The 12,342-nt window shown below is 33.3% G+C and overlaps 1 protein-coding gene across 1 annotated transcript in view; it reads right to left on the bottom strand.

Moving 5' to 3' along the window:
- Positions 1-10,776: 10,776 nt before the first annotated feature.
- Positions 10,777-12,342, bottom strand: part of LOC135220026 (uncharacterized) — a 425,700-nt gene continuing 424,134 nt past the window's right edge. The window contains exon 3 of the mRNA XM_064257350.1: positions 10,777-11,039. Within this exon, the coding sequence (XP_064113420.1) occupies positions 10,812-11,039 (228 nt within the window). The 3' untranslated portion in view covers positions 10,777-10,811. The remainder of the gene's footprint in view (positions 11,040-12,342) is intronic.

The following is a 12,342-nucleotide window of genomic DNA, read 5'->3' on the forward strand; positions in this document are numbered from 1 at the left end:
TCCCACCTTTGGAATGTCCCTGTGGGCCCTCCCTTAATCCTCATTCCTTTTTTGGAGGGAGGACGAAAGAAAGAAGAATATTGTTTAGTTACAGACATTCCTCTATTTACAAAACTTTCAACTTGTGAAACTTTTCAGAGATACGGAAAAAACAGCCGCGAGTGCAAAAATAAAATACAGGCAATCCATAGGTAGTAATTCCCATCAGCCGTGCATATGGATGTCTAGACCAGTCCCCGCATGACGGGCTCCTGGTTGGCTGTTGGAGAAGCCAATGACTCTCAGGAGAGATGGAACATACAATCACCTGCCCTATGTGAACTCTCGAGAGAGCGAGACTGAGTTTCAGCCCTGTCATTGGCTCATCAACAGCCAGTCCGAGGGCGTCGTACAAGGGACTGGCCTAAACACACAAATGCACCGCTGATGTGAAATATATGTATAGTATTGTGTTTTAGTATAAAACAAAAAAACATACATAAATATTACTGTATGTATTGACTTTTGAAGTTACGTACTATATCAAAATTGGATAGGAGCAGCCGTTCAGAATGTAAACTCTGTTCGTAAGCGGAGAAGCGGTCCTGTATTTGCCGTCTGAAATTTAAATTTTACCAATTACTTTACTTGTTTTCTGATATTGCCTTGTTATTTTTGGAATCGGACTTCGAAGGCTAACCAGTCCTCATTATTTAAACTTTATAAAGAAACAAAAAATGAATGGAAAGAATTAGAAGAAATGATAGAAACAAAAATAAAAAAAACTGAAATAAAGAGCATTGTTTTCCTAAAACTACCACTGCGTGATGGAAGCAAGATAAAACAATTATTTATGCAAATTACCTTCAGCATTAGAATGGGAACCCGAACCTCGGAAATGAACAAGAAACAATTCAAGGCAACCAACACAGAAATGAAGAGACATCTAATCAAGGTTGAAAAAAGAAAAGGAAAAGAACGGAAAAACTGATACAACCTTTGGAACTTTCTGCAATAATTATTTAAGGAAACGCAGCCAGACTGTTCTGGGGTAGACCCACCCATTTTCCACCAAGATAAAATATAGAGCTTTTTTTGGGATACGTTTCTGTCAAAGATGAAAATTGTCATAGCCTCAATATTAAAGGAACGTTAATACTAAATGACAACAGGGAAAACCAAATTCACACTTTTAAAGAACATGGTAGATGGCACGGTCATAACTAAAACTTCACTTTTAAGGAACTTGATGATTAAATAAACATTGCAATCAAAACTTGCACTTTTACGGAACTTTTGTTTTTTAAAATAACATTTGTATCAAAACCTTCAACTTTTAAGGAAACAACTTATATTAAATAACACTGCGTCAAAACTTACACTTTTAAGGAAGTTTATGGTTAAATCAACATTTGCACCCAAAATTAAAACTTCCCTTTTAAGGAAACTTATAATTAAATATCATTGCATCCAAACTTCACTTTACGGAAACTTAGATTTCATTGTATCAAAACTTCACTTGTTTTAAGGAACTTATGTTACAAATGATATTGAGTATCAAAACTTCACTTTTACCGGAACTTTATGTTGAAATGACTGTATTCAAAACGTTCACTTTTACAGAACTTATGTTAAAATTACAAATTGCATTCAAAAACTTCACTTTTATGGATAACTTTATGTTAAATGACATTGTATCAAAACGTTCACTTTTACAGAAACTTATGTTAACATTAAATAACATGGGCATCAAAACTTTCCACTTTTATGGAAACTTATGTTAAATGGACATGTTGTTTCATAAAAACTTCACTTTTTAAGGAACTTAATGTTTAAATAACATGGCATTCAAAACTTCACTTTCACGGAACTTATGTTAAATGATATTGTAATCCAAAAACTTCACTTTTAAGGAACTTTATGTTTTAAATGGACAAATTGTATCAAAACTTCACTTTTAAGGAACTTATGTTAAAGGGACCAAATTGCATTTGCAAAACTTCAAAAACTTCCTTTTACCGGAACTTATGTTAAATGACATTGTAATCTAAAACTTCACTTTTTTAAGGAGCTTATTGTTAAATGACATTGTATCTAAACTTCACTTTTAAGCGGAAACTTAAGTTTTAAATGACATTGTATAAAAATTTCACTTTTATCGGAACTTATGTTAAATTGACATTGGTATCAAAACTTCACTTTTAACGGAAAATCTTATGTTGAAATGAACATGTATCAAAACCTTCCAACTTTAATGAACTTATCTGTTAAATAAGCATTGCAAAAACTTCAAAACCTTCACTTTTAAGGAACTTATGTTAAATGACATTGTATCAAAAAGTATTTAAAATAAATCAATCAAAACCAAAAAACTTCAATCGATGTCCTCCAAAACCTTCACTTTTAAAGAATTATTGTTAAATAGACATTAAAAACTTCACTTTAAAGGAACTTGTGTTAAACGACTTTACTATATCAAAATTTTCATTTTTCAAAGTACCTGTGTTTAAAGGAAGATTTACCACAGAAAACCCAGTTTTAAAATTTACATAAAAGATCGAACTTTACCAGAAAAAAATACCCAAAAACATCAAAAAAGGTTTGAAACTTTATCACAGAAAAATATTTCAAGAAAATGAGAAGAGATTAAACTTACCACAGAAAACAACGTCCAAAAAATTGAGAGGAATATTGAATATTACCACAGAAAAATATTTCAGAATAAAATTTAGGAAAGAATGAACTCCACCACAGAAAATTTCCTTAAAAATTTTAAAAGCACTGAATTGTTTTACTTTAGAGAAATGTTGCCCTCCAAAATGAAAAAAAAAAAAAAGTTGAACTTAACCAAAGAAAAATGTCTGAAAAATTGAGAAAAGATTAAACATTTAGAAGAAGACCTCCGGTCATTCACTATATAAAAAATTTTAGAAAAAAAAATGGAAACAAAAAGATTTAACTTTGCTACAAGACAAAATTCTCCACAAAGTGGAACAAAAAGACTGACATTTTACCCCAAACGTTTTTTGTTTTTTTACCGTTGTGCCTTACTCAAAATTTCCAAAAATTGAAAAAAAAAAAACAAAAAAAACCTGAGACTAGAAGCTTCAACTATGGGCTATAGTAGACAAAATTCCCAAAAAAACAAAAAATAGGGACTTGAACTTGGCCTTTTTTTCCTTGAGAAATGAGACTTCTTCTTCTGAGGTCTGAACCTCCCTCGCTGACAGTGGAAGAGTTAAACTAACAAGAAACAGGGAGTTAATTTTATCGCTTACTTAATGACTCCTTCGTAAGCCGTAGTTAAAAGCCCCAAAGCCAAGGGGAGAAAATAATCGCACCGTGACTAAACCTATTTTTGTGCCTCCATAATTCAGATACTGCTCAATCAATTGAGCAAGGTTTTTTACCCCCCAAGAAATTAGTTTCCTATCCATAAAAAAATAAAAAATCCTTGAAGGGTCTTTTCCGTTTTTCTATGCTCGCCGTGTCCACCCAAGTTTTTCAAAACTCTTGGTACCTCTGACAAAATTGGTGACGAACGCCAACAAAATTTTAATAATAATAATAATAATAATAATAATAATAATGATAATAAATAATAATAATAATAATAATTAATAATAATAATAATAAAATAATAATAAATAATAATAACAATAATAATAATAATATTATATGTCTTGTTGCAAAACGGGATGGCTGCCATTCTTGCGAACTGAGTTCATATTTCATACCGAAAGTTTTCTTATTTTTAACCATAATACCAATCAAACTCCTCTGGTTGTCTCATAAAATGGAACGTGATTCCGCAAGCCTATATGGTCAATAAGGTTTGGCCAATGTTTATTAGATTTCGTTGGATACAAACAGCATATTTCTTACAGCAGAAATTCCATTATTGTATAATATTACAGCAGGTTTCAGTAACCTGCTGGTATAATTGTAAAATGACGAATTTCTTTTTTGCTGTAAGAAATACGCTGTATGTAATCACATGCAAACGCAGGAAAAGTGCGAATTATAAGTAAAAATTGAGGACAACATCAGTTAAGAAAATCAATTCGCACAAAACTCGGCACCATCCCGTTTTCAAACAAAAGGACAGTTTGAAAGGAGGGTCGTTCTTCCTTGCCGATAATAATTAAAGAACAATAGTAACATAAATTAACAACAATCAATAAAAACAATTGGAAAGTAAATCCCACAATCTGTTTTGACAAGGAGGACCGTTGCAGGTCATCGAAAGCTTTCTTTTGCTTTGTATTTTAAAATTAAACAACAATCAAAACAGACATATTATTTGTGGGATTTACTTTTCCGTATGGTTTTATTTCATCAAACTCATGTGATTATGAGGTTTGCTTTGAATAATAATAATAATAAATAAGAAATAATAAGAAGCTAATAATAATAATAACAATAACTAATAAATAATAATAATAATGAAGTTAATAATAACTGCCATAGTAACGCAGAGTTTAGTGAATTTTTTAATAAACGAAATTTGTTATTAAAAAAAATTCAATAATAAAAACAACCTGAATCCACCAGTTGACAGTAAAGCAGTGGATGGTGAGTCTGACTGTTAATTAAAATGAAGAGCACAACTCAAATGTTTACTTGACCAAAGAGGTCCATTCAGCTCTTGAGGACGGCAAACTGAGAGTAACAAAGGTTGTATCCGCAAGAATGGAAGAAGGAGAATAAGAATGGGAGGCAGAGTCAAAGGAATGAAAAGGGTAATGCAAATAGGGCCGAAAGGATGCTGCAAAAAACCTTAAGTAATGCCTACCGTGCTCCGCACCCGAGTGCACTGGACGTCACTAAACGCCCCTTACAGGATTTAATGTTTTACAGGAAAGAACTCTTTATTGGCCTATATGGTACTACAACAAGTCACCAATAACATATACCAGTCATCATGTTCTATCAAACCATTAGCAATCGTCTTTATTTCAAAAGATTACAAATAAAAAACAAAGAAAGTAAAGTAGAGGAACAAATAAGAGCAATGGCCGGACTTAATTCAGAACGATGGGACATTTTAAAAAATTTTATACTTTTTTCATAAAAAAATGACATTTACTATCATTATCCATGAGTATTTGTATATGTCCATTATTTCAGGGTAGTCCCTAATTGATAAAGACTTGTAGTATGTTAATGTATTGTCATGCTTATTATAATGTTCTGACTTCTAGCTAAATCTTAGCAAATCTTATTATTATTAATTATAATATATATATAATATATATATATTAATTTAATATATATATATATATATATATATTATAGATATTAACTGTTAATGTAGTGTTCCTCTTATAACAACAAACCAATTAAAGATATGCACTAAATTAACAATAGTCCCCCGTAACAAATAACAAACATCATTTACAAAATTCCTTGTATAAAGGATTGCCCATCGTTTTACGTTGGTCAGTCTAGTAACCAAGTTTATGTGTTGCTGGATCAAGCCCAGCATAATGTATTCAGTTAGAACAAAGCCCAGACTTCAAAATAAATAATGCACTGTTTATCCCATCTGAGTGAAAAAATTCATTCATTGGTATTAATTGGGGGTTGATACCTCGGTAATTGCTAGATCTAATGCTAGTTATTTCTTTCCCACAAGAAAAATTTACTGGTAAATCGGCAATTATACAAAATCACAAATAAAAAAAAAAACCTAAATCTTTAGTCCTGGGAATGAAGTACCATTTGGACCCATATATTTTGTAAAGATGTTTATGAACGGACCTCAAAATAAATGAACAAAACTAATAAATTAGTCCCAACATGTATTATATTTATTATTTCTTTCTTTCCTCCTTCTCTCTTCTCTCTTCTTGGTTCGATATCACTTCTCTCCCTCTCGTTCCCTTCGCCGATATATTAGATATATATTATAATATTTAAACTTTTTCTTTCGGGTCCTTTTCATTAATAATAATGTTTTTGTTGGGACTAAAATTTGTTTGTAAAAAATTCATGATATTAAAATTGTATATGCTCCACCCGTGGTTGTTTTCAAAATGTAACTGTTTTTCTGGAACGAAATCAACTTGGTTTACTGCGGGTATCCTTCCAAGGGTGTGGCTAAAGCCTAATGGGCGACTCCTCCGCTCTGTGAGGAAATCGCCCCGTATGGCTAATCTGGTAGTGTCAGTTTGTATATTAAGTCCTTCTTTTGACTATGGTGTTCTTTGTAAAATCAGTGGCTGCCACAGTAAAGGGTCCGAAGAGGAACTGAAAGTACTCGGCTATCTTGCTTTTTGCATTTTTTTTTCCTTCGTGGCAAACAAAAAACCCTTTATTTATTTAATATATATATATTATATATATTATAGATATATATTATATAATACATATATAATTAATTATTATATTATATCTATATAAATAAACGGTTTTTTGCCACGAAGTGGAAAAAATGACAAAAAGCAAGATAGCCGAGGTACTTTCAGTCTATATTCGGACCCCTTTACTGAGGCACCATGATTATTTTACAAAGAACACCATAGGAAAAACAAAAGGAAGGCTTTAATGATACAAAAACTGACACTACCAGATTAGCCATAAATGGGCGATTTTTCACATACAGAGAGGGAGGAGTCGCCATAGGCTAGCCACACCTTGAAGGATACCCAGCATGTAAAAACAAGTGATTCTTCCAGAAAACAAAAAAAGTACATTTTTGAAAACAACACGGGAGCATTATACAATTTAATATCATGAATTTTTACACAAATTTTCCCAAACAAAAATTATTATTAATGAAAAGACGAAAGGAAATTAAATAAAAATATAGATACCTACTCGCAGCCAAGAGAGAGAGAGAAAGAAATAAATAAAACTATATACATGTGGGACTAAAATTTTAATTTTTAGTTTTGTTCATTTATGAGCTTTTTGATAACATAAATCAATTAAATGAGGTGAGTAGCAGACGGGTAAGTATTATATATATATATTATTATATCTTATATATATATAATATATATTATAGATATATATAATATATATATAATATAATTAACAGTGTGGTTTATGCCTTCTAATGGTGATGTAAACTTATAGCTAAATCCTGCCAATGCCTGGAATCTAGGATTATAGCAACCATTTCCTAAAAGTTTTGCAAAACTTCATATACAGTAAATGTGGGCCTTTGTTGTCAAACTTTTTTCAGTTATTAGACGTCGTTTATTTATTCCTCTCAACTGTTTTCGCCGTGGTGGCACAGTGGCAAGAAGTTCTCACCTACCAGTCGAGAAGGACCAGGTTTCCATTATCCTACTGGCCAAACTTGATGGACTTTGGATGGCACCATTGGCATAAAAACCTGGTGGCCCGCCAACCTAGCAGTCTGAAAAAACTATGCATTGGGACCATTTCCCCAACGGCTGTCGGCCAAAGAAACCAGGAAATAAAGCCCAGCAGCCTATGAGCCTACAGACAGGAGGCCCGAAGAGGACTTTCACTTTAAACACTGTTGGGGGGACTGTGGGGAATAGTCTTCCCTGAGGATGTTCGTGCAACTGGATTTAAAGAAATTCAGCCAAGATACAATGCCATTACAAACACTAGGCACCAATTCTCCATGTATTCTTAATAATTTAACTCACATTTTTTCATGTTTTATTAATTTTTATTTTTTTTTAATAAGGTATCTCTTTCTTTGTGTATTTTTCATTACCTTCCTGTTACTTGCTTTCTAAATAACATCATATTCCTTTGAAGGCTTTGAATTTCAAGTCGTTGGCCTCTGTGGAACTTGTTGCCTTTTAACATAAGGTTCATCTTCTGTATAATATTAATAATAAATAATAACAATAACTACTAGCAAGTATGGTTTTATTTTGCTTTTTAGAAGCCTTTAATTTTGATTTTATTTTTCTTTTTCCTTTCATTTATTTAACCAAGATGGAATTACTGAAGAAAAGAAAGGAAGGGCTTAGCCTGTATCTGGGATTAATCAATAATGAAACTCACATGGATACAACACAAGATATAATGAAGAAATCATCTTAGGGAAGAATTTTTTTTTAGGTTTTGTATGATATGAGAAAGGATACGAGTGAAGATAAACGGGGATTATATGTGCATATTTCCACTTGGTTCTACTTATTATGCCTTATGGAAAACTGCTTGTACAAAAACAACCCTCTTTAATACATATGTAATTTCTGCAATGACGAGTGTCCAAAGTCAAATTCATTTTAAAGAACAAACGTGTTTTAAACAGTAGATAATTTTTGCCGGTTTTAATTGGAATTAATGAATGTTTCATTTTACCATTCATAATATCATAGAAACTTTACTTGTATGCCTCGTGTGTGTGTGTGGTGTGTGTAAGTGTAATTGATGTTTTCACATCTAACTATGTGGCAATTTCACCTAATGTCAACATTATTGTACTCAACATCATGTATACATTTTGGCCCCACTAACACCAGCGAATAAGTGTGGCCTATGTACTTTACACCCTACACACGGATGAAAAGTTACAGTAAACAAAAATATAAATGAGGTAGCTTAAATTTAAAATAAAAAAACTAAAAGGAGCCCATGTGTTTAATTAACTGGTATCAGCTTCAACAAACCGACATTCTCAATCTGTTTGTTCTCTCTGTCTGTTCCTTTTGTAATACTGAATAACTTTCTTCCTTTTATTTTAATTTTGTTTTGTTACAACTACAGTAATTGATACAAATCCTTTAAATAGAACTGGAAAAGTCATAAACAACCATTAAGAACAACAAAACAAAAAAAAAGAAGCTTCAGGGCACATTATATGTCTGCCTTCCTCTTCAACCATCCAAACACTGCATCCCCATCCACTCCCCCTCAGCCAGGTGGAAAAACTTCTCCCAAGCTCCAACCACCCATTCCAAAACAACCAAACCAACCCCCTCTCTGAATGAGTTTCCTCTACAACAGCCTTACTGCCCTCCCTCCCTTTCCAATTGGCAACCAGCCCTCTGAACCTACCTCGCAAACTTCAACCAGGCCTCTTCCATCCCTAAACCTTTCTCAGTCTGTTTTTGAGTGTAAGCACTGTTTACCAAACATTTTCCTGGAGGGGCTGCACAGCATTGTCAACCATCAGCAACTTTATGTGTTATGCAAGTATATATCTTTTGGCGGGGTTGGAGTTCTGGATAATGAAGATATGGATAAACTGAGGAGCCTTACTGTACGTATATGAATTTACTCCTTCGAGGAATAAGCAATATTTCAGACTACCAACCAAACCCATTCACAATCTTTAAAAAGTTATCATATAAACGGCAGGTTCCCTCGGGTTTACGACGGGGGTTCTGTTATTGAGGACGCGTCGTAAGCCGAAAAATCGTCAAAAATTCCTAAGAAAACCGTACTTTTAGAATGCTTTGGGTGCATTGAAAACCTATGTAAAACTGCATTCTTATGGCATTTTTCATTTAAAAAAACATTCAAATATTAAACTTATTTGGCAGTTTTTGGTGTCATATTTCATCTTCCAGTAACCCTGGAAATTAACGTCTATTAGACAAGCGTCGTAAGTCCGACACCGTTCGTAACCCGGGGACTGCCTGTTATAATAGAAATTTGCAAGGAAGTCAGGATGTGTACAATCAATGAAAATTTTGCTAAAACCCTATGGGTAAAACCAGACAGATTTTTGGGCTAAAGTGGACTTTTCCTTCAGGTTGGTATAATGCATTAGTATTTTGGGCTATCATTCCAACAAATAATTACACAGGGCTCCATTTATTCCCTGGGCGGGGACAGGTACTACAAGGCCCCACCCCCGAGGGAATTACTAAAAATCCGCAAATACTTCACACCCCTCCAAAAACACTTGTTTAGAAATCACTATTTTAATAGTTTTATCACTAAAAAAAGCATTTGCAAAAATTAGATGAAAATAAAACAATTAGTGAAAAATTTCCGCAAATTAGCGAATTCTTTTCTGCGAATAATGTGTTCCACAGAAAAGTTTCTTGCAAAATCGGTGAAGCCGCGAAATCCTGAACCGCATATAGGGAGGAAGTCGACTTTCATGCAAAATTTGCATTGGCAACAAGTTTTGGCTATAACTGTTGGAGGCAGAATGAAATTTTCCTTTTTTAACTGGCTTATAAATTCGGTCTCATGGGCTGGCTGCTAGTTGAGATATGGTTCAAAATTTGCTATTTGTTCAGTAGCATCTTGCATACAGGTGCCCAGTTTCTTTCCACATTCACAATGGTTATGCAATGAAAGGTTTTTATTCTATTATTCCTGACTCTATCTGTATTTGGAGCAAAAATAAGTAACGTATATAATGTTTGTAAAGATAATGTGATCAATTTAAAAAGCTTATCTATCTACTATTTCTCGAGTTTGGTCAATTGACAGCCGGTCATCAGTAGGTTTCTAAGCCTCATATTAATGAAACAAGACTTGTTTTTCCCGAGGCTTAAGAACTCAGACCTTGTGTGGTTTGCTGGATCTTTCTGTCAAATAATCCTATTTTTGTTGAAGCTGTGGATTTTTATGCTTTGCAACCTACCTTGAAATCAACAAATACTTGTGATAAATGCAAATAAAAAGCCAAGGAATTTTGAAAATTTATTTGCAGAACTTACTCTCCAATTTTGATGAACCAAAGCAAAAAGGCACATAATTAACCTTATAAGCAATTTTGAGGAAAAGATACAAAGGTTATAATATGTTTAGGAGTTAACAAACCATTTTTTTCTTAAAAGCCTGTGATTCTTTTTAGAACGTTCAGTGGATAAACTATAGCCAATTTCAATCAGAGTAGGTATAACCATCTTACGTCAAGAGTCACAACAGCCATCTTAAATCATGTCCAAAAACCTATGTTGATATTTATTGTCTACGAGAAAAGCTGGTCTTCCTCGAATAGGAATATGAACAGGATGAAGAAGAGGCCGACTTGGATTGGAAAATTCTGCTCTGAGATTGCACTTCTGAAGACCCTGTTCCTGAAGATCCCATTCCTGAAAATTGATTTTCTGCAGATCCAGTTTCTGAAGATTCTGATTCAGAAGATCCTGAGCCTGGAGCTGAAAGTAAAATATCATAGGGTTCAAAAGAAGACTGCTGTACTAACTGAAAAAGACTAGCTACATGCAAAAAGTCCTCTGCTTTGAGTATGATTATGTGACTGCCACTATAATAATAATAATAATAATAATAATAATAATAATAATAATAATAATAATAATAATAATAATAATAATAATAATAATAATAATAATAATCATCTTGGAAGAAGACCCTCTTTCAAACATATGATATAAATTTTGAATGGCTGTGTTTAGCAAATTAATTTTATATGATAACTTTTCTGTTCTTATCAATAGCTTTTCTGGCTCAGCAATATTATTTAATAACTGGCCAATATTCATACTGCCATTTAACAAAAAGTATGTAGGAATGCTTTTTTATCTTTATTTAAAAAAGAAAAAACCAGGGATTCTGGTGGCTGGTTTATCAGAGTCCTTGTTTAAGCAGGATTCGTCGACTGGTATGCTGGTATAACTGGTCGTTGCCAGTCAGGGTTCATCGTCGGGTATTTTGGCTGGTATTTTTCCTAGTTCTGCTGGTATTCTTCTTCTTTTGTTGACACGTTTTCGACATGCTCGAATGTCATCATCTGGAAGAGTTAGCAGAGGAACTGGAGAAGCAGTGTTGTTGTTGTTGGAGTATTAAGCTGGCTTTATGCAGGCACGGGCTTTAGCTAATGTAGCAGCCCGTAGGTCATTTGAATTATTTTTTAGATGCATTGGTGATTTAAGGATATGAGGCGATCTTTTTATTTATGATTTCTATGGAATGTGCAGGTGGAATGGTATGGATTTCAAAGGTGAAAGGAAAAGTGAATAGGCAAGGTTACAAACCCCTTTAAACCCTAAGGTACCCATTAGTAGAAGATAAAGATCGATAGTAGCGAGTCCTGGCGAGTCAGAGATAGCCAGTAATGAAATCGAAAAAATTTATAGTCGTAGAAAAACGGAAAAAAAAGCGCAACTCTATTGAGTTCAAGTACCATATTTCACTTTACGAGAAAAAAAAAGCAGAGAGCGTCGATCGTTTAGCAATAGGGAACGACGAAGGAAAAACGAAATATTATCAGTTTTAGAAACAGGATAACAAAAATAAGCGACAGCTTAAGCGGTAGTTAGAGTGACAGTTGAAATATTCGGTCGTTAGACGTGAGGCGGCCGAAAAACGGAGGGGAAAGGAGGATTGTTTAGTAAAAGAAAAAGCAGTTAATGCTATAAACAGCACTTTTCATGTAGCTGCGATCTTTATGTTTGAGATCTGTATCTGAAATCTTCTAACAGGAGGTCATCTGGGAGACTG

Source organism: Macrobrachium nipponense, chromosome 1 (genome assembly GCF_015104395.2).
Source record: "Macrobrachium nipponense isolate FS-2020 chromosome 1, ASM1510439v2, whole genome shotgun sequence".
NCBI lineage: Eukaryota > Metazoa > Arthropoda > Malacostraca > Decapoda > Palaemonidae > Macrobrachium > Macrobrachium nipponense.